The sequence below is a fragment of the Cyanistes caeruleus genome, chromosome 33, assembly GCF_971803275.1.
Source record: "Cyanistes caeruleus chromosome 33, bCyaCae1.hap1.1, whole genome shotgun sequence".
Taxonomy (NCBI): Eukaryota; Metazoa; Chordata; class Aves; order Passeriformes; family Paridae; genus Cyanistes; species Cyanistes caeruleus.
In genome coordinates, this window is record NC_141734.1 from 1,234,898 (window position 1) to 1,257,015 (window position 22,118).

The 22,118-nt window shown below is 37.3% G+C and overlaps 1 protein-coding gene across 1 annotated transcript in view; it reads right to left on the bottom strand.

The window, feature by feature from the left end:
- The window catches only part of VPS52 (VPS52 subunit of GARP complex), a 55,022-nt gene that overhangs the window by 21,666 nt on the left and 11,238 nt on the right, over positions 1-22,118 (bottom strand). Inside the window, exons 7-13 of the mRNA XM_086870864.1 lie at positions 20,927-21,077; positions 19,729-19,829; positions 15,408-15,540; positions 13,533-13,590; positions 6,479-6,612; positions 3,280-3,435; positions 576-694 (exon numbers count right to left, since the gene is read on the bottom strand). Of these exons, the coding sequence (XP_086726990.1) occupies positions 576-694; positions 3,280-3,435; positions 6,479-6,612; positions 13,533-13,590; positions 15,408-15,540; positions 19,729-19,829; positions 20,927-21,077 (852 nt within the window). The remainder of the gene's footprint in view (positions 1-575; positions 695-3,279; positions 3,436-6,478; positions 6,613-13,532; positions 13,591-15,407; positions 15,541-19,728; positions 19,830-20,926; positions 21,078-22,118) is intronic.

The following is a 22,118-nucleotide window of genomic DNA, read 5'->3' on the forward strand; positions in this document are numbered from 1 at the left end:
TGAGAATTTTTTTCCCGGGAATTCCTTGAGAATTTTTTTCCCGGGAATTCCTCGAGAATTTTTTTTCCCGGGAATTCCTTGAGAATTTTTTTCCCAGGAATTCCTCGAGAATTTTTTCCCGGGAATTCCATGAGAATTTTTTCCCGGCAATTCCTTGAGAATTTTTTCCCAGGAATTCCTTGAGAATTTTTTCCCAGGAATTCCTTGGGAATTTTTTTCCCGGGAACTCCTTGAGAATTTTTTTCCCAGGAATTCCTTGAGAATTTTTTCCCGGGAATTCCTTGAGAATTTTTTTCCCGGGAATTCCATGAGAATTTTTTCCCGGGAATTCCTTGGGTATTTTTTTCCCGGGAATTCCTTGGGAATTTTTTTCCCGGGAACTCCTTGAGAATTTTTTTCCCAGGAATTCCTTGAGAATTTTTTTTCCCGGGAATTCCCTGATAATTTTTTCCCGGGAATTCCATGAGAATTATTTTTTCCCGGGAATTCCTTGGAATATTTTTTTCCCGGGAATTCCATGAGAATTATTTTTTCCCGGGAATTCCATGGAATTATTTTTTCCCGGGAATTCTCACCCGTCCACGGCCGGGACGTTCCTCTTGGCCATGAGGGATCGGAACCTCAGCGCCAGGTGGATGCAGAGGAAAACGGCGATGGCGTCGTAGCAGTCGGACACGTAGCTCTCCATGTGCTTCTGGAACGTTCCGCGGGGAAAAACGGGAATTTCAGGGGGAAAACGGGAATTTTGGGGGGGAAAACGGGGATTTGGGGGGGAAAATGGGAGTTTTGGGGGGAAAATTGGGAATTTCAGGGGGGAAAATTGGGAATTTCAGGGGGGAAATTGGGAGTTTCAGGGGAAAAAATGGGAATTTTAGGGGGAAAACCAGGAATTTTGGGGGGAAAATGGGAATTTTGGGGGAAAAATGGGAATTTTGGGGGGAAAAATGGGAATTTTGGGGGGAAAATTGGGGATTTTGGGGGGAAAATTGGGAATTTTGGGAAAAAATTGGGGATTTTGGGGGGAAAAATGGGAATTTTGGGGGGAAAAATGAGAATTTTGGGGGGAAAATTGGGATTTGGGGGGGAAAATGGGAATTTTGGGGGGGAAAATGGGAATTTTGGGAGGAAAATCGGGAATTTTAGGGGAAAATCGGGAATTTCAGGGGGAAACCCAAATCCCCCCCCAAAAATACAAAAAAGTCCCCCAAAAATTCCCAAAAAAGGCCAAAAAATTCCCAAAAAATTCCAACCCCCAAAATTCCCCAAAAAATCTTCCCAAAATTCTGAATAAACCCAAAAAAATCCCTTAAAAATCCAAAATAAATCCCAAAAAAACCAAAAAAAATCCATAAAAAATCCCAAAAAAACCCAAAAAAAATCCAAAAAAAATCCCAAAAATTCCAAAAAAATTCCCAAAAATCCCCCAAATTCCCAGGAATTCACCTGGAACATTCCAAGCGTTTTTCCCATGACTGAATTGAACAATTCCTGGGCGGCCGCTCCAAAAAATCCCAAAAATATCCCAAAAATGCCTTAAAAATCCCCCAAAAAATCCCCAAAAAAATTCAAAAAAATCCCCAAAATTCCCAAAAAATTCCTATAAAATCCTAAAAATTCCAACCCCCAAAATTCCCTAAAAATCCTCTCAAAATTCTAAATAAAACCCAAAAAAATCACGTAAAAATACAAAATAAATCCCAAAAAAATCTTAAAAAATGCCCAAAAAATCGGAAAAAAATCGAAAAAAAATCCAAAAAAATCCCAAAAAAAATCCAAAAAAATCCCAAAAAATTCCCCAAAATTCCTCAAATTCCCAGGAATTCACCTGGAACATTCCAAGGGTTTTTCCCATGACTGAGTTGAACAATTCCTGGGCGGCCGCTCCAAAAAATCCCAAAAATATCCCAAAAAATGCCTTAAAAATCCCCAAAAAATCCCCAAAAAAATTCAAAAAAATCCCCAAAATTCCCAAAAAATTCCTATAAAATCCTAAAAATTCCAACCCCCATAATTCCCTAAAAATCCTCTCAAAATTCTAAATAAGCCCCAAAAAATCCCTTAAAAATACAAAATAAATCCCAAAAAAATCTTAAAAAATGCCCAAAAAATCGGAAAAAAATTAAAAAAAAATCCCCAAAAATCCCAAAAAATTCCCAAAATTCCCCAAATTCCCAGGAATTCACCTGGAACATTCCAAGGGTTTTTCCCATGACTGAGTTGAACAATTCCTGGGCGGCCGCTCCAAAAAATCCCAAAAATATCCCAAAAAATACCCTAAAAATCCTGAAAAAAAATCTCAAAAAATTCCCAAAAATTCCTAAAAAATCCCAACCCCCAAAATTCCCAAAAAATCTTCCTAAAATTCTGAATTAACCCCAGAAAATCCCTTAAAAATACAAAATAAACCCCAAAAAAACCAAAAAAATCGATTAAAAAATCCCAAAAAATTCCAAAAAAAATCCAAAAAAAATCCCAAAAAATCCCCAAAAATTCCCCAAAATTCCCCAAATTCCCAGGAATTCACCTGGAACATTCCAAGGGTTTTTCCCATGACTGAGTTGAACAATTCCTGGGCGGCCGCTCCAAAAAATCCCAAAAATATCCCAAAAAATGCCTTAAAAATCCCCCAAAAAATCCCCAAAAAGCCAAAAAAATTCCTAAAAATCCCCAAAATTCAAAAAAAATTCCAGAAAAATTCCAGCCCCCAAAATTCCCATAAAATCCTCTCAAAACTCTAAATAAAACCCAAAAAAATCACGTAAAAATACAAAATAAATCCCAAAAAAATCTTAAAAAATGCCAAAAAAATCTGAAAAAAATTTAAAAAAAATCCAAAAAAATTCCAAAAAAAATCCAAAAAAAATCCAAAAAAAATCCCAAAAAATCCCAAAAAATTCCCAAAAATTCCCCAAATTCCCAGGAATTCACCTGGAACATTCCAAGGGTTTTTCCCATGACTGAATTGAACAATTCCTGGGCGGCCGCTCCAAAAAATCCCAAAAATATCCCAAAAAATACCCTAAAAATCCTGAAAAAAAATCTCAAAAAATTCCCAAAAATTCCCAAAAATTCCTAAAAAATCTCAACCCCCAAAATTCCCAAAAAATCTTCCTAAAATTCTGAATTAACCCCAGAAAATCCCGTAAAAATACAAAATAAATCCCAAAAAAATCTTAAAAAATGCCCAAAAAATCAAAAAAAAATCCAAAAAAAATCCAAAAAAAATCCCAAAAAATCCCCAAAAATTCCCCAAAATTCCCCAAATTCCCAGGAATTCACCTGGAACATTCCAAGGGTTTTTCCCATGACTGAGTTGAACAATTCCTGGGCGGCCGCTCCGGCCACGAGGAAGAACTCGGTGAGGAAGGAGAACTCGCGGCAGCTGGTGTCCAACAGGGCGTAGTGCTGGCTCCGGAAAAGCGACTCAAACGGATACTAAAAATTGGGAAAAAAATGGGAAAATCGGGAAAAAACCTCGGGAAAACATCAGGGATTCCAGAGGAAAAAAAACGGGATGGAAATCGGGGATTTTGGGGGTTTTTTCCAGTTTTTTTTGTTGTTTTTTTGGGGTTTTTTACGACTTTTTTTGGGTTTTTCCCGGTTTTTTTTCATGGAAAAATACGGGAAAGGAAAGAAAAAAATGGGAAAAATTCCAGGGATTTTCCTGATTTTTTGGGGGATTTTTTTCCTGATTTTTTCTGGATTTTTTTCCCATTTTTTTGGTTATTTTTTCCTTTTTTTTATCGTTTTTTACGGGGTTTTTTTCCATGTTTTCCCCAGGAAAAGATGGCCCAGTTTGTCCCAGTTTGTCCCAGTTTGTCCCAGTCCATCCCAGTCCATCCCAGTCCATCCCAGTATCCCCAAATCCCTGTTTTTCCATCAATTCCCATCAATTTCACCCCAAAAATCCCATTTTTCCTCCAAAATCCACATTTTTTTTCTTATTTTCCCCATTTTTTCTCCGTTTTTCTTCTGGTTTTTTGCTCCCAGTTCATCCCAGTTTATCCCAGTTCATCCCAGTCCCTCCCAGTTTATCCCAGTCCATCCCAGTATCCCCAAATCCCCATTTCCCCATCAATTTTGCCCGAAAATTCAGACTTTTTCCCATTTTTTTTTTCATAATTTCCCCATTTTTCCACGGATTTTCTCCCGGTTTTTTGCTCCCAGTCCCTCCCAGTTTATCCCAGTCCATCCCAGTCCATCCCAGTCCATCCCAGTATCCCCAAATCCCCATTTTCCCATCAATTCCCATCAATTTCTCCCAAAAAAATCCCATTTTTTTCCATATTTTCCCCATTTTCCCACGGATTTTCTCCCGGTTTTTTGTTCCCAGTCCATCCCAGTTTATCCCAGTCCCTCCCAGTCCATCCCAGTCCATCCCAGTATCCCCAAATCCCCTTTTCCCACCAATTTCACCCCAAAAAATCCCATTTTTTTCCATATTTTCCCCATTTTTTCTCCGTTTTTTTCCCGGTTTTTTGCTCCCAGTCCCTCCCAGTTTATCCCAGTCCATCCCAGTCCATCCCAGTCCATCCCAGTTTATCCCAGTTGCCCCCATCACCCTCTGCTCGCCCTTCTGGGCGGCGTGGGGGACGATGATGGGCGCCTCCAGCTCCCAGTATCCCCCAGTATTCCCAGTATCCCAACCCCTGCTCTCCCAGTTTATCCCAGTTCATCCCAGTTCATCCCAGTCCATCCCAGTCCCTCCCAGTCCCATCCCAGTCCATCCCAGTCCATCCCAGTCCATCCCAGTCCATCCCAGTATCCCCAAATCCCAGTTTTCCCATCAATTCCCATCAATTTCTCCCAAAAAATTCAATTTTTTCCCCATTTTTTTTCATAATTTCCCCATTTTTTCTCCGTTTTTCTCCCGGTTTTTTGCTCCCAGTCCATCCCAGTCCATCCCAGTCCATCCCAGTTGCCCCCATCACCCTCTGCTCGCCCTTCTGGGCGGCGTGGGGGACGATGATGGGCGCCTCCAGCTCCCAGTATCCCCCGGTATCCCCCAGTATCCCAACCCCTGCTCTCCCAGTTTATCCCAGTTTATCCCAGTCCATCCCAGTCCATCCCAGTCCATCCCAGTCCATCCCAGTCCATCCCAGTATCCCCAAATCCCAGTTTTCCCATCAATTCCCATCAATTTCTCCCAAAAAATTCAATTTTTTCCCCATTTTTTCTCATATTTTCCCCATTTTTTCTCCGTTTTTCTCCCGGTTTTTTGCTCCCAGTTTATCCCAGTCCCTCCCAGTTTATCCCAGTCCATCCCAGTCCATCCCAGTTGCCCCCATCACCCTCTGCTCGCCCTTCTGGGCGGCGTGGGGGACGATGATGGGCGCCTCCAGCTCCCAGTATCCCCCAGTATCCCCCAGTATCCCAACCCCCGCTCTCCCAGTTTATCCCAGTTTATCCCAGTTCATCCCAGTCCATCCCAGTCCATCCCAGTCCCTCCCAGTCCATCCCAGTATCCCCAAATCCCCGTTTTCCCATCAATTCCCATCAATTTCTCCCAAAAAATTCAATTTTTTCCCATTTTTTTTCATAATTTCCCCATTTTTTCTCCGTTTTTCTCCCGGTTTTTTGCTCCCAGTTTATCCCAGTTTATCCCAGTTTATCCCAGTCCATCCCAGTTGCCCCCATCACCCTCTGCTCGCCCTTCTGGGCGGCGTGGGGGACGATGATGGGCGCCTCCAGCTCCCAGTATCCCCCAGTACCCCCCAGTATCCCAACCCCTGCTCTCCCAGTTTATCCCAGTTTATCCCAGTCCATCCCAGTCCCTCCCAGTCCCTCCCAGTCCCATCCCAGTCCATCCCAGTCCATCCCAGTCCATCCCAGTCCCTCCCAGTCCATCCCAGTCCATCCCAGTCACTCCCAGTCTCCCCAAATCCCCATTTCCCACCAATTTCACCCCAAAAAATCCCATTTTTTCCCAGTCACTCCCAGTCCATCCCAGTTTATCCCAGTCCATCCCAGTCCATCCCAGTATCCCCAAATCCCCATTTCCCCATCAATTTCTTCTCCAAAATCCCATTTTTTCTCATATTTTCCCCATTTTTCCATGGATTTTCTCTCGGTTTTTTGCTCCCAGTTTATCCCAGTTTATCCCAGTCCATCCCAGTCCCTCCCAGTCCATCCCAGTCCATCCCAGTTGCCCCCATCACCCTCTGCTCGCCCTTCTGGGCGGCGTGGGGGACGATGATGGGCGCCTCCAGCTCCCAGTATCCCCCAGTACCCCCCAGTATCCCAACCCCTGCTCTCCCAGTTTATCCCAGTCCATCCCAGTCCATCCCAGTCCATCCCAGTCCATCCCAGTCCATCCCAGTATCCCCAAATCCCCATTTTCCCATCAATTCCCATCAATTTCTCCCAAAAAAATCCCATTTTTTTCCATATTTTCCCCATTTTTCCATGGATTTTCTCCCGGTTTTTTGCTCCCAGTTTATCCCAGTCCATCCCAGTCCATCCCAGTTGCCCCCATCACCCTCTGCTCGCCCTTCTGGGCGGCGTGGGGGACGATGATGGGCGCCTCCAGCTCGGCGGGGCCGATGACGGCGCCGCGGTTTCCCAGGGTGAACACGGTGTTCCTGCTCCGCAGGGAGGGCTTGGAAAAGAAACGTTCCCAGGAGTCAAGGAATTCCGGGATTGACATTCCCAAATTTCACCCCAAAAATCGTCAAAAATTCCATAAAAATGATACAAAAAATTCCCAAATTTCACCCAAAAATTCCATAAAAATGACACAAAAAAATCCCAGATTTGACCCAAAAATTCCCGAAAAATTCCATAAAACTGACACAAAAAATTCCCAAATTTCACCCAAAAATTCCAAAAAACTGACACAAAAAATTCCCAAATTTCACCCCAAAAAATTCCCCAAAAATTCCGTAAAAATGACACAAAAAATTCCCAGATTTGACCCAAAAATTCCATAAAAATGACACAAAAAAATCCCAGATTTGACCCAAAAATTCCCGAAAAATTCCATAAAACTGACACAAAAAATTCCCAAATTTCACCCAAAAATTCCAAAAAACTGACACAAAAAATTCCCAAATTTCACCCAAAAATTCCATAAAACTGACACAAAAAATTCCCAAATTTCACCCAAAAATTCCAAAAAACTGACACAAAAAATTCCCAAATTTCACCCAAAAAATTCCCAAATTTTCCTCAAAAAATTCCCAAGTTTGACCCAAAAATTCCATAAAAATGATACAAAAAATTCCCAGATTTGACCCAAAAATTCCCGAAAAATTCCATAAAAATGATACAAAAAAATTCCCAGATTTGACCCAAAAATTCCCGAAAAATTCCATAAAAATGATACAAAAAAATCCCAGATTTGACCCAAAAATTCCCGAAAAATTCCATAAAAATGACACAAAAAATTCCCAAATTTGACCCCAAAAATTCCCAAATTTGGCCCAAAAATTCCCGAAAAATTCCATAAAAATGACACAAAAAAATCCCGAATTTGACACAAAAATTCCCGAAAAATTCCGTAAGTTTGATCCTAAAAAAATCCCAAATTTGTCCCAAAAAATTCCCAAATTTGACCCAAAAAATTCCCAAATTTGACCCCAAAAAATTCCCCAAAAATTCCATAAAAATGATACAAAAAATTCCCAAATTTGACCCAAAAATTCCCAAAAAATTCCATAAAAATGATACAAAAAATTCCCAAATTTGACCCAAAAATTCCCGAAAAATTCCATAAAAATGATACAAAAAAATCCCAAATTTGACCCAAAAAATTCCCAAATTTGACCCCAAAAAATTCCCCAAAAATTCCATAAAAATGATACAAAAAATTCCCAAATTTGACCCAAAAATTCCCCAAAAATTCCATAAAAATGATACAAAAAATTCCCAAATTTGACCCAAAAAATCCCAAATTTGACACAAAAAATTCCCAAATTTGACCCAAAAAATTCCAAATTTGCCCCCAAAAATTCCAAAATTTGGCCCAAAAAATTCCCAAATTTGACCCAAAAATTCCCAAATTTGACCCAAAAAATTCCCAAATTTGACCCAAAAAATTCCCAAATTTTCCTCAAAAAATTCCCAAATTTTCCTCAAAAAATTCCCAAATTTGACCCCAAAAATCCCAAATTTGACACAAAAATTCCAAAAAACTGCCACAAAAAATTCCCAAATTTGACCCAAAAAATTCCCGAAAAATTCCATAAAAATGACACAAAAATTTGCCAAATTTGGCCCAAAAATTCCCGAAAAATTCCATAAGTTTGATCCTAAAAAAATCCCAAATTTGTCCCAAAAAATTCCCAAATTTGACCCAAAAAATTCCCAAATTTGACCCCAAAAAATTCCCCAAAAATTCCATAAAAATGACACAAAAAATTCCCAGATTTGACCCAAAAATTCCCGAAAAATTCCATAAAAATGATACAAAAAAATCCCAAATGTGACCCCAAAAAATCCCGAAAAATTCCATAAAACTGACACAAAAAATTCCCAAATTTGACCCCAAAAATTTCCCAAATTTGACCCAAAAAATTCCCAAAAATTCCATAAAAATGACACAAAAAATTCCAAATTTCACCCAAAAATTCCCGAAAAATTCCATAAAAATGACACAAAAAATTCCCAAATTTCACCCAAAAAATTCCCAAATTTGCCCCCAAAAATTCCAAAATTTGGCCCAAAAAATTCCCAAATTTTCCTCAAAAAATTCCCAAATTTGACCCAAAAAATCCTAAATTTGACCCAAAAAATTCCCAAATTTGACCCAAAAAATTCCCAAATTTGACCCAAAAAATTCCCGAAAAATTCCATAAAAATGACCCAAAAAAATACCAAATTTGTCCCAAAAAATTCCAAAATTTGACCCAAAAATTCCCAAAAAATTCCATAAAAATGATACAAAAAATTCCCAAATTTGTCCCAAAAAAATTCCTGAAAAATTCCATAAAAATGATACAAAAAATTCCCAAATTTGACCCAAAAATTCCCCAAAAATTCCATAAAAATGATACAAAAAACTCCCAGATTTGACCTAAAAATTCCCGAAAAATTCCATAAAAATGACACAAAAAATTCCAAATTTGACCTGAAAAATTCCATAAAACTGACACAAAAAATTCCCAAATTTGACCAAAAAATTCCCCAAAAATTCCATAAAACTGACACAAAAAAATCCCAAATTTGACCCAAAAATTCCCAAATTTGACCCAAAAAATTCCAAAATTTCACCCAAAAAATCCCAAATGTGACCCCAAAAAATTCCCAAATTTGACCCAAAAAATTCCCGAAAAATTCCATAAAACTGACACAAAAAATTCCCAAATTTGACCCAAAAAATTCCCAAATTTGACCCAAAACATTCCCAAATTTGACCCAAAAAATTCCCAAATTTGACCCAAACATTCCATAAAAATGACACAAAAAATTCCCAGATTTGACCCAAAAAATTCCCAAATTTGACCCAAAAAATTCCCAAATTTGACCCAAAAAATTCCCAAAAAATCCCATAAAAATGACACAAAAAATTCCAAATCTGACCCAAAAAATTCCCAAATTTGACCCAAAAAATTCCCCAAAAATTCCATAAATCTGATCCAAGAAAACCCCAAATTTGACCCAAAAAATCCCGAATTTGACCCAAAAAATCCCAAATTTGCCCCCAAAAAATTCCCAAATTTGACCCAAAAAATTCCCAAATTTTCCTCAAAAAATTCCCAAATTTGACCCAAAAAATCCCAAATTTGACCCAAAAAATTCCCAAATTTGACCCAAAAAATTCCCAAAAAATTCCATAAATCTGATCCAAAAAAATCCCAAATTTGTCCCAAAAAATTCCAAAATTTGACCCAAAAATTCCCAAAAAATTCCATAAAAATGAAACAAAAAATTCCCAAATTTGTCCCAAAAAAATTCCTGAAAAATTCCATAAAAATGATACAAAAAATTCCCAAATTTGACCCAAAAATTCCCTAAAAATTCCATAAAAATGACACAAAAAATTCCCAGATTTGACCCAAAAATTCCCGAAAAATTCCATAAAAATGACACAAAAAATTCCCAAATTTGACCCAAAAATTCCCTAAAAATTCCATAAAAATGACACAAAAAATTCCCAGATTTGACCCAAAAATTCCCCAAAAATTCCATAAAAATGATACAAAAAATTCCCAAATGTGACCCAAAAAAATCCCAAAAAATTCCATAAAACTGACCCAAAAAATTCCCAAATTTGACCCAAAAATTCCCGAAAAATTCCATAAAAATGATACAAAAAATTCCCAGATTTGACCCAAAAATTCCTGAAAAATTCCATAAAAATGATACAAAAAATTCCAAATTTCACCCAAAAATTCCCGAAAAATTCCATAAAAATGACACAAAAAATTCCCAAATTTGACCCAAAAATTCCCTAAAAATTCCATAAAAATGACACAAAAAATTCCCAGATTTGACCCAAAAATTCCCCAAAAATTCCATAAAAATGACACAAAAAATTCCAAATTTCACCCAAAAATTCCCAAAAAATTCCATAAAAATGATACAAAAAATTCCCAAATTTGACCCCAAAATTCCCCAAAAATTCCATAAAAATGATACAAAAAATTCCCAAATTTGACCCAAAAATTCCCCAAAAATTTCATAAAAATGATACAAAAAATTCCCAAGTTTGACCCAAAAATTCCTGAAAAATTCCACAGATTTGACCCAAAAAATCCCAAATTTGACCCCAAAAATTCCCTAAAAATTCCATAAATCTGCCCCCAAAAATTCCCAAATTTGACCCAAAAATTCCACAAATCTGCCCCAAAAAATTCCCAAATTTGACCCAAAAATTCCACAAATCTGCCCCAAGAAATTCCCAAATTTGCCCCAAAAAATTCCCCAAAAATTCCATAAATCTGCCCTAAAAAAATCCCTAAAAATTCCCAAGAAAATCCTAAAAAATTCCCGAAAAATTCCTGAACTTCCCCCAAAAATTCCCTTAAAATTCCACTTCCCAAAATTCCCAAAAATTCCATCCCCAAACTAATATTGAACCCAAAAAAGCTCCTTAAAAATCAAAAAAACCCTAAAAAATCCCATTAAAATTCAAAAAAAATTCCCAAAAAATTCCCAAAAATTCCCTTAAAATTCCACTTCCCAAAATTCCCAAAAATTCCATCCCCAAACTAAAAATAAATGAAAAAAAACCCCTTAAAAATTAAAAAAAACCCTAAAAAATTCCGTTAAAATTCAAAAAAAATTCCCAAAAAATTCCCCAAAAAATCCTAAAAAATTCCCCAAAAATTCCTGAACTTCCCCCCAAAATTCCCAATTTTTTCCCTTAAAATTCCACTTCCCAAAATTCCCAAAAATTCCATCCCCAAACTAAAAATAAATGAAAAAAAACCCCTTAAAAATTAAAAAAAACCCTAAAAAATCCCATTAAAATTAAAAAAAAATTCCCAAAAAATTCCCAAAAATAATCCTAAAAAATTCCCAAAAAATTCCCAAAAATTCCCTTAAAATTCCACTTCCCAAAATTCCCAAAAATTCCATCCCCAAACTAAAAATAAACGAAAAAAACCCCTTAAAAATTAAAAAAAACCCTAAAAAATTCCGTTAAAATTCAAAAAAAATTCCCAAAAAATTCCTAAAAAATTCCCCCAAAAAATCCTAAAAAATTCCCAAAAAATTCCCCCAAAAATTCCCAAAAATTCCCTTAAAATTCCACTTCCCAAAATTCCCAAAAATTCCATCTCCAAACTAAAAATAAACGAAAAAAACCCTTAAAAATTAAAAAAACCCTAAAAAATTCCATTAAAATTCAAAAAAAATTCAAAAAAAATTCCCAAAAAAATTCCAAAGAAATTCCCAAAAAAATCCCAAAAAATTCCCAAAAATTCCCTTAAAATTCCACTTCCTAAAATTCCCAAAAATTCCATCCCCAAACTAAAAATAAACGAAAAAAAACCCTTAAAAATTAAAAAAAACCCTAAAAAATCCCATTAAAATTCAAAGAAAATTCCCAAAAAATCCCAAAAAATCCTAAAAAATTCCCAAAAAATCCCAAAAAATTCCCTAAAAATTCCCTTACAATTCCACTTCCCAAAATTCCCAAAAATTCCATCCCCAAACTAATATTGAACCCAAAAAAACTCCTTAAAAATTAAAAAAACCCTAAAAAATCCCATTAAAATTCAAAAAAAATTCCCAAAAAATTCCCAAAAATTCCCTTAAAATTCCACTTCCCAAAATTCCCAAAAATTCCATCCCCAAACTAAAAATAAATGAAAAAAAAACCCTTAAAAATTAAAAAAAACCCTAAAAAATTCCGTTAAAATTCAAAAAAAATTCCCAAAAAATTCCCCAAAAAATCCTAAAAAATTCCCCAAAAATTCCTGAACTTCCCCCCAAAATTCCCAATTTTTTCCCTTAAAATTCCACTTCCCAAAATTCCCAAAAATTCCATCCCCAAACTAAAAATAAATGAAAAAAAACCCCTTAAAAATTAAAAAAAACCCTAAAAAATCCCATTAAAATTAAAAAAAAATTCCAAAAAATTCCCAAAAATAATCCTAAAAAATTCCCAAAAAATTCCCAAAAATTCCCTTAAAATTCCACTTCCCAAAATTCCCAAAAATTCCATCCCCAAACTAAAAATAAACGAAAAAAAATCCCCTAAAAATTAAAAAAAACCTAAAAAAAATCCCATTAAAATTCAAAAAAAATTCCCAAAATATCCCAAAAAATCCTAAAAAATTCCCAAAAAATCCCAAAAAATTCCCTAAAAATTCCCTTACAATTCCACTTCCCAAAATTCCCAAAAATTCCATCCCCAAACTAATATTGAACCCAAAAAAACCCCTTAAAAATTAAAAAAACCCTAAAAAATCCCATTAAAATTCAAAAAAAATTCCCAAAAAATTCCCAAAAATTCCCTTAAAATTCCACTTCCCAAAATTCCCAAAAATTCCATCCCCAAACTAAAAATAAATGAAAAAAAACCCCTTAAAAATTAAAAAAAAACCCTAAAAAATTCCGTTAAAATTGAAAAAAAATTCCCAAAAAATTCCCAAAAAAATCCTAAAAAATTCCCAAAAAATTCCTGAACTTCCCCCCAAAATTCCCAATTTTTTCCCTTAAAATTCCACTTCCCAAAATCCCCAAAAATTCCATCCCCAAACTAAAAATAAATGAAAAAAAAATGCTTAAAAATTAAAAAAAAACCCTAAAAAATCCCATTAAACCTAAAAAAAAATTAAAAAAAATTCCCAAAAAATCCTGAAAAATTCCCAAAAAATCCAAAAAAATTCCCAAAAATTCCTTTAAAATTTCACTTCCCAAAATTCCCAAAAATTCCATCCCCAAACTAAAAATAAACGAAAAAAAATCCCCTAAAAATTAAAAAAAACCTAAAAAAAATCCCATTAAAATTCAAAAAAAATTCCCAAAAAATTCCTAAAAAATTCCCCAAAAAATTCCTGAACTTCCCCCCAAAATTCCCAATTTTTTTCCCTAAAATTCCATCCCAAAAACTCCTTGAAAATTCCCACGGAATTCCAGGATATCTTTGCGAGCCGTGTCCTCCACGCCCATGAGATCGTCCTTGTCGGCCACTTCCTCGTACTGCAGGGAAAAAATGGGAGAAATTGGGAAAATCTGGAATAATTTGGGATATTTTGGGATAATTTGGGATAATTTGGGAAAATTTATCCCAAAAAATTACAAAAAATCCCAAAAAAATCCAAAAAAAAATACAAAAAAAATCCCCCCAAAAATACAAAAAAAATCCAAATTAATCCCAAAAAAATTCCAAAATAATCCCTAAAAAATTCCCCCCCAAAATTCCCAAAAGTTCCCCAACAAATAAAAAACAATTTCCCAAAAAATCCCAAAAAATCCCAAAAAATCCTCCAAACATCCCCCCCAAAATTCCCAAAAATTCCCAAAAAATTCCCCAAAAAATAAATAAAAATCTCCCCAAAAATTAAAAAAAATCCAAAAAAAATCCTCAAAAAATCCCCAAAAATTCCCAAAAAATCCCCCAAAATTCCCAGAAAATCCCAAAAAATCCCCCAAAAAATCCCCAAAAATAAAAATAAAAAATCCCAAGAAATCCCCCCAAAATCCCAAAATATTCCCAAAAAAATCCCAAAAATTTCCCAAAGAAATCCCCAAAAAATAAAAAAAATCCCGAAAAAATAAAAAAAATCCGCAAAAAACCCCAAAAAAATTCCCCAAATTCCCAAAAATTCCAAAAAAATTCCCAAAAAAATCCCTAAAAAATAAAAAAACCCAATAAAATCTCAGAAGAAATCCAAAAAATCCCCAAAAAATCCCCAAAAAATCCCCAAAAATCCCCGCAAAAATCCCAAAAAATCCCCCAAAAAATTCCCCCAAAATCCCCAAAAATTCTGAAAAAATTCCCCCAAAAATCCCAAAAAATCCCCAAAAAAATCAAAAAAAAACCCCAAAAATCCCCAAAAAGTCCCCCAAAAATCCCCAAAAAATCCCAAAAAATTCCCAAAAAAATCCCTTAAAATAAATAAAAAAAACAAAAAAAATCCCAGAAGAAATCCAAAAAACCCCCAAAAAATCCCCAAAAAATCCCCAAAAATCCCCCCAAAAACCCCCAAAAAATCCCCAAAAATCCCCCCAAAAACCCCCAAAAAATCCCAAAAAAAATCCCAAAAATCCCCCCAAAGACCCCCAAAAAATCCCCAAAAAATCCCCAAAAATCCCCCCAAAAACCCCCAAAAAATCCCCAAAAAAATCCCAAAGAATCCCAAAAAATTCCCAAAAAATTCCCCAAAAAATCCCAAAAAAAATCCCAAAAAATCCCAAAAAATCCCAAAAATCCCCCCAAAAAATCCCCAAAAAATCCCCAAAAAATCCCCAAAAAACCCCCTAAAAAATCCCAAAAAATCCTGAAAAAATCCCCAAAAAACCCCCCCAAAAATCCCAAAAAATCCCCAAAAACCCCCCAAAAAATCCCAAAAATCCCCAAAAAATTCCCAAAACAATCCCTCAAAAATAAAAAAAAAATTTAAAAAATCCCAAAAAATCCCAAAAAACCCCAAAAAAATCCCCCAAAATTCCCCAAAAATCCTCAAAAATCCCCAAAAAACCCAAAAAAATCCCCAAAAAATCCCCAAAAAACCCCCAAAAATTCCCAAAAAATCCCCCAAAAAATCCCAAAAAATCCCAAAAAATCCCAAAAATCCCCCCAAAGAATCCCCAAAAAAACCCCAAAAAATCCCCCAAAAAATCCCAAAAAATCCCCAAAAAATCCCAAAAAAAATCCCCAAAAAATCCCCAAAAATCCCAAAAAATCCCCAAAAAATCCCCAAAAAACCCCCAAAAAACCCCCCAAAAACCCCAAAAAAATCCCAAAAAATCCCAAAAAATTCCCAAAAATTCCCAAAAATTCCCGGAATTCCCACCTGGATCTTCATGAGGCGCCCGGTGTAGGATTTGAAGTAGGAGAAGTGGATTCTGCTCATGGTGTCCACGTACTGCTCGCGCAGCTCCTGCGCCGCCGCTCGCTCGTGGCCCAGCAGGAATTGGTAAAAAAACCTGGAATTCCCATCCCGGGGAAATTCTTGGGAATTCTGGGAGGGGATGAGCCCCGAGTTTTGGGGCTTGGGGGGAGGATTTGGGGGGTTTGAGACTGATTTTTGGGGGTTTGAGCCCAAATTTTGGGGTCCTAATCCTGATTTTTGGGGGTTTGATCCCGATTTTTGGGGGTTTGAACCCAAATTTTGGGGGTTTGATCCCATTTTTTGGGGGTTTGATCCCAATTTTTGGGTCCTAATCCCGATTTTTGGGGGTTTGATCCCAGTTTTTGGGGGTTTGAGCCCAATTTTTGGGGTTTAGATCCAGATTTTCTGGGGCTGATCCCAATTTTTGGGGTTTTGATCCCAATTTTTGGGTCTTTGATCCCGATTTTTGGGGGTTTGAGCCCAAATTTTGGGGTTTTGATTCAGATTTTCTGGGGCTGATCCCGATTTTTGGGTCCTAATCCCGATTTTTGGGGGTTTGATCCCGATTTTTGGGGGCTTGAGCCCAAATTTTGGGGGTTTGATCCCAATTTTTGGGGTTTAGATCCCAATTTTTGGGGTCCTAATCCCGATTTTTGGGGTTTTGATCCAGGTTTTCTTGGGCTGATCCCAATTTTTGGGGTCCTAATCCCGATTTTTGGGGTTTTGATCCCGATTTTTGGGGATTTGAACCCAAATTTTGGGGGTTTGAGACCGATTTTTGGGGGTTTGATCCCGATTTTTGGGGGTTTGATCCCAAATTTTGGAGTCCTAATCCTGATTTTTGGGGGTTTGAGCCCAAATTTTGGGGTCCTAATCCCAATTTTTGGGGTTTAGATCCCAATTTTTGGGGTCCTAATCCCGATTTTTGGGGTTTTGATCCAGATTTTCTGGGGCTGATCCCGATTTTTGGGGTCCTAATCCTGATTTTTGGGGGTTTGATCCCGATTTTTGGGGGTTTGATCCCAATTTTTGGGGGTTTGAACCCAAATTTTGGGGGTTTGATCCCGATTTTTGGGTCCTAATCCCGATTTTTGGGGTTTAGATCCCAATTTTTGGGGTCCTAATCCCAATTTTTGGGGTTTAGATCCCAATTTTTGGGGTCCTAATCCCGATTTTTGGGGTTTTGATCCAGATTTTCTGGGGCTGATCCCGATTTTTGGGGGTTTGATCCCAATTTTTGGGGTCCTGATCCCGATTTTTGGGGTTTTGATCCAGGTTTTCTTGGGCTGATCCCAATTTTTGGGTCCTAATCCCGATTTTTGGGGTTTTGATCCAGGTTTTCTTGGGCTGATCCCAGTTTTTGGGTCCTAATCCCGATTTTTGGGGTTTTGATCCCGATTTTCTGGGGCTGATCCCGATTTTTGGGGTTTAGATCCCGATTTTTGGGGTCCTGATCCCGATTTTTGGGGGTTTAATCCCGATTTTTGGGGGTTTGATCCCAAGTTTTGGTCCTGATCCCGATTTTTGGGGTCCTGATCCCAATTTTTGGGATTTTGATCCCAAGTTTTGGGGTTTTGATCCGGATTTTTGGGGTCCTAATCCAAATTTTTGGGGTCTTGATCCCAATTTTTGTGGTTTTGATCCCGATTTTCGGTCCTAATCCCAATTTTTGGGGTTCTGATCCCAATTTTCTGGGGCTGATCCCAATTTTTGGGGTCTTAATCCCAATTTTTGGTCCTGATCCCAAATTTTTGGGGTTTTGATCCCCATTTTTGGGTCCTGATCCCGATTTTTGGGGTCATGATCCCGATTTTTGGGGGTTTGATCCCAATTTTTGGGGTTTTGAACCCAAATTTTGGGGTTTTGATCCTGATTTTTGTGTCCTGATTCCAAATTTTGGGGTTCTGATCCAGATTTTCTGGGGCTGATCCCGATTTTTGGGGTTTTGATCCCAATTTTTGGGATTTTGATCCCGATTTTTGGGGGTTTGATCCAAATTTTCTGGGGCTGATCCCGATTTTTGGGGGTTTGAGCCCAATTTTTGGGGTTTTGATCCCAAGTTTTGGGTCCTGATCCCGATTTTTGGGGTCCTGATCCCGAGTTTTGGGTTTTGATCCAGATTTTCTTGGGCTGATCCCAATTTTTGGGGTTTTGATCCCAATTTTTGGTCCTAATCCCTATTTTTGTGTCCTGATCCCAATTTCTGGAGTTTTGATCCCGATTTTTGGGGTCCTAATCCCGATTTTTGGGGTTTTGATCCCAAGTTTTGGGGAGTTGATCCCAAATTTTGGGGTCCTGATCCTGATTTTTGTGTCCTGATCCCAAATTTTTGGGGTTTTGATCCCAATTTTTGGGGTTTAGATCCCAATTTTCTTGGGCTTATCCCAATTTTTGGGGTTTTGATCCCGATTTTTGGGGCCCAATCCCAATTTTTTGGATCCTGATCCCAATTTTCGGGGCCCTGATCCCAATTTTCAGATTCTCATCCCAATTTTCAAGGTCCTAATCCCAATTTTCAGGATCCTGATCCCGGATTTTTTTGGGAATTCCCAGATTTTTTTGAGGAATTCCCAGATTTTTTTGGGAATTCCCAGATTTTATTGGGAAATTCCCAGATTTTTGGGAAATTCCCAGATTTTTTGGGGAAATTCCCAGATTTTTGGGGGGAATTCCCAGATTTTTTAGGAATTCCCAGATTTTTTGGGAAATTCCCAGATTTTTTTGGTGAATTCCCAGATTTTTTTGAGGAATTCCCAGAATTTTTTTGAGAATTCCCAGATTTTTTTTTGAGAATTCCCAGATTTTTTTGGAAATTGCCAGATTTTTTTGAGGAATTCCCAGATTTTTTTGGGAATTCCCAGATTTTTTGGGAATTCCCAGATTTTTTTTGGAAATTCCCAGATTTTTTTGGGAAATTCCCAGATTTTTTGGGGGAAATTCCCAGATTTTTTTGGGAAATTCCCAGATTTTTTGGGGAATTCCCAGATTTTTTGGTGAATTCCCAGATTTTTTAGGAATTCCCAGATTTTTTTGAGAATTCCCAGATTTTTTTGGGGAATTCCCAGATTTTTTTTGAGAATTCCCAGATTTTTTTGAGGAATTCCAAGATTTTTTTGGGAATTCCCAGATTTTTTTTGGAAATTCCTGGATTTTTTTTGGGAATTCTCAGATTTTTTTGAGAATTCCCAGATTTTTTTTGGGAAATTCCCAGATTTTTTTGGGAAATTCCCGGATTTTTTTGGGAATTCTCAGATTTTTTGGGGGAATTCCCGGATTTTTTGGAAATTCCCGGATTTTTGGGGGGAATTCCTGGATATTTTTGGGAATTCCCGGATTTTTTTTGGGAATTCCCAGATTTTTTTTGGGAATTCCCGGATTTTTTTTGGAAATTCCCAGATTTTCTTTGAGAATTCCCGGATATTTTTGGGGAATTCCCGGATTTTTTTTGGGAATTCCCAGATTTTTTTGAGGAATTCCCAGATTTTTTTTGAGAATTCCCAGATTTTTTTTGAGAATTCCCAGATTTTTTTTTTGAATTCCCAGATTTTTTTGGATATTCCCGTATTTTTTTGGAAATTCCTGGATTTTTTTGGGGAATTCCCAGATTTTTTTTTGGAATTCCCAGATTTCTTTGGAAATTCCCAGATTTTTTTGAGAATTCCCAGATTTTTTTTGAGAATTCCCAGATTTTTTTGGGAATTCCAAGATTTTTTTGGGGAATTCCCAGATTTTTTTTGGAATTCCCAGATTTTTTTGGGAATTCCCAGATTTTTTTTGGAAATTCCCAGATTTTTTTGGAAATTCCCGTCTTTTTTTTGGAAATTCCTGGATTTTTTGGGGGAATTCCCAGATTTTTTTGAGGAATTCCCAGATTTTTTTTTGGAATTCCCAGATTTTTTATGGAAATTCCCAGATTTTTTTTGAGAATTCCCAGATTTTTTTGGGAATTCCCGGATTTTTTTTGAGAATTCCCAGATTTTTTTGGGGAATTCCCGGATTTTCTTGGAAATTCCCAGATTTTTTTTGAGAATTCCCAGATTTTTTGGGAATTCCCAGATTTTTTTGGGAATTCCCAGATTTTTTTGGTGAATTCCCAGATTTTTTAGGAATTCCCAGATTTTTTGGGAAATTCCCAGATTTTTTTGGGAATTCCCAGATTTTATTGGGAAATTCCCAGATTTTTGGGGGGAATTCCCAGATTTTTTTTGAGAATTCCCAGATTTTTTTGGAAATTCCCAGATTTCTTTGGGAATTCCCAGATTTTTGGGGTTTTTTTCCTCACTTGTACTTGAGCAGGGAATTCTGCGGGATCTGATAATTCGTCATCGGCTTCCGGAAGGAATAAATCTTCTGGAGAACGAATTCCCGGATTTTCGTCACGGCCTGGGGGAAAAATGGGAATTCTGGGGAATTTTGGGAATTTTTGGGAATTTTGGGGGATTTTTGGGGAATTTTTGGGAATTTTTGGGGAATTTTTGGGAATTTTTGGGGAATTTTTTGGGAATTTTGGGGGGAATTTTTGGAAAAATTTGGGATATTTTTGGGAATTTTTGGGAATTTTTTGGAATTTTTGGGGAATTTTGGGGAATTTGGGGGATTTTTGGGCCAAATTTCGGAGATTTTGGAGGGAATTTTTGGGAGGTTTTTGGGAATTTTTGGGGAATTTTGGGGAATTTTGGGGAATTTTGGGGGAATTTTTGGGAATTTTTGGGAATTTTGGGGATTTTTTGTGAATTTTGGGGAATTTTTGGGGGAATTTTTTGGGAATTTTAGGGAATTTTTGGGAATTTTTGGGGAATTTTGGGGGGATTTTTGGGGGATTTTTGGGGAATTTTTGGGGAATTTTTGGGAATTTTTGGGGAATTTTGGGGAATTTGGGGGGGAATTTTGGGGAATTTTTGGGAATTTTTGGGGATTTTTGGGGAATTTTGGGGAATTTTTGGGGAATTTGGGGGAATTTTGGGGAATTTGGGGGACTTTGGGGAATTTTGGGGGAATTTTGGGGCATTTCGGGGAAATTTTGGGGAATTTTGGGGGGATTATTTGGGAATTTTGGGGAATTTGGGGGGAATTTTTTGGGAATTTTTGGGAATTTTTTGGGAATTCTGGGGAAATTTGGGGAATTTTGGGGGATTTTGGGGAATTTTTGGGAATTTTGGGGAATTTTTGGGGCATTTTGGGGGTTTTTTGGGAATTTTGGGGAATTTTGGGCTGGGAATTCCAAGATTTTTGGGCTGGGAATTTTGGGAATTTTGAGCTGAAAATTCCAAGATTTTTGGCTGAAAATTCCAAGATTTTTAAGCTGAAAATTCCGAGATTTTTGCCCTGGAAATCTCGGGATTCAGAACCGGCAATTCCCGCCTTTCAAACTGAAAATTCCGAGATTTTTGCCTTATTTCCGGCGGGAATTTTGGCTTTTCCGGTGCTGGGAATTGGGGGATTTTTGGGAATTCTGGGAATTTTGGGAATTGCGTGCCCACCTTGATGCGCAGGCGGTCGAGGACGTGCTGGACGTCGGCGCAGGCGAGCGTGTCCCGGAACGCCTGAGCCTTCACCGCCCCCAGCTGCGCGTCCAGAGCCCGCAGCTGCTCCAGGAACCCCGGGGACGTCACCGGAGACTCCAGGATCACGCTGGGGGGGAGAGAATTCCATGGAAAAAAATTCCATAGGGAAAAAATTCCATGGAAATTGGGGGAGTTTTGGTGAAAAAATGGGGAAAATCCGTGAAAAAATGGGAAATTTATGGCCAAAAATGGGGAAATTACGGGAAAAAATGGAGAAATTCCACCTAGAAATGAGGAAATTTCAGTGAAATGGGAAAAAAATCCATGGGAAAAAATTCTGGTGGAAATTGGGGGAGTTTTGGTGAAAAAATGGGGAAAATCTGTGAAAAAATGGGAAATTTATGGCAAAAAATGGGGAAATTCTGGTAAAAAATGGGGGAATTCTGGTAAATAATAGGAAAAAATTCCATGGAAAAAATTCCATAGGAAAAAAATTCCATAGGGAAAAAAACGGTGAAAAACGGGGGAAAAATGGTGAAAAAATGGGGAAAATCCGTGAAAAAATGGGGAAATTATGGGAAAAAATGGGGAAATTCTGGTAAAAATGGGAAAAAATTCCATGGAAAAAATTCCATGGGGAAAAATTCTGGTGGAAATTGGGGGAGTTTTGGTGAAAAAATGGGGAAAATCCGTGAAAAAATGGGGGAATGCCAAGATTTGGGGCTCCAGCTGCTCCAGGAACTGCGGGGACGTCACCGGAGACTCCAGGATCACGCTGGGGGGGAGAGAATTCCATGGGAAAAATGGGAAAAAATTCCATGGGAAAAAATTCCATAGGGAAAAATTCTGGTGGAAATTGGGGGAGTTTGGGTGAAAAAATGGGGAAAATCCGTGAAAAAATGGGAAATTTATGGCCAAAAATGGGGAAATTACAGGAAAAAATGGAGAAATTCTGGTAGAAAATGGGGAAATTTCAGAAAAATGGGAAAAAATTCCATGGGAAAAATTCTGGTGGAAATTGGGGGAGTTTGGGTGAAAAAAATGGGGAAAATCCGTGAAAAAATGGGAAATTTATGGCCAAAAATGGGGAAATTCTAGTAAAAAATGGGGAAATTCTGGTGAAAAATGGGGGAATTTCAGTGAAATGGGAAAAAATTCCATGGGGAAA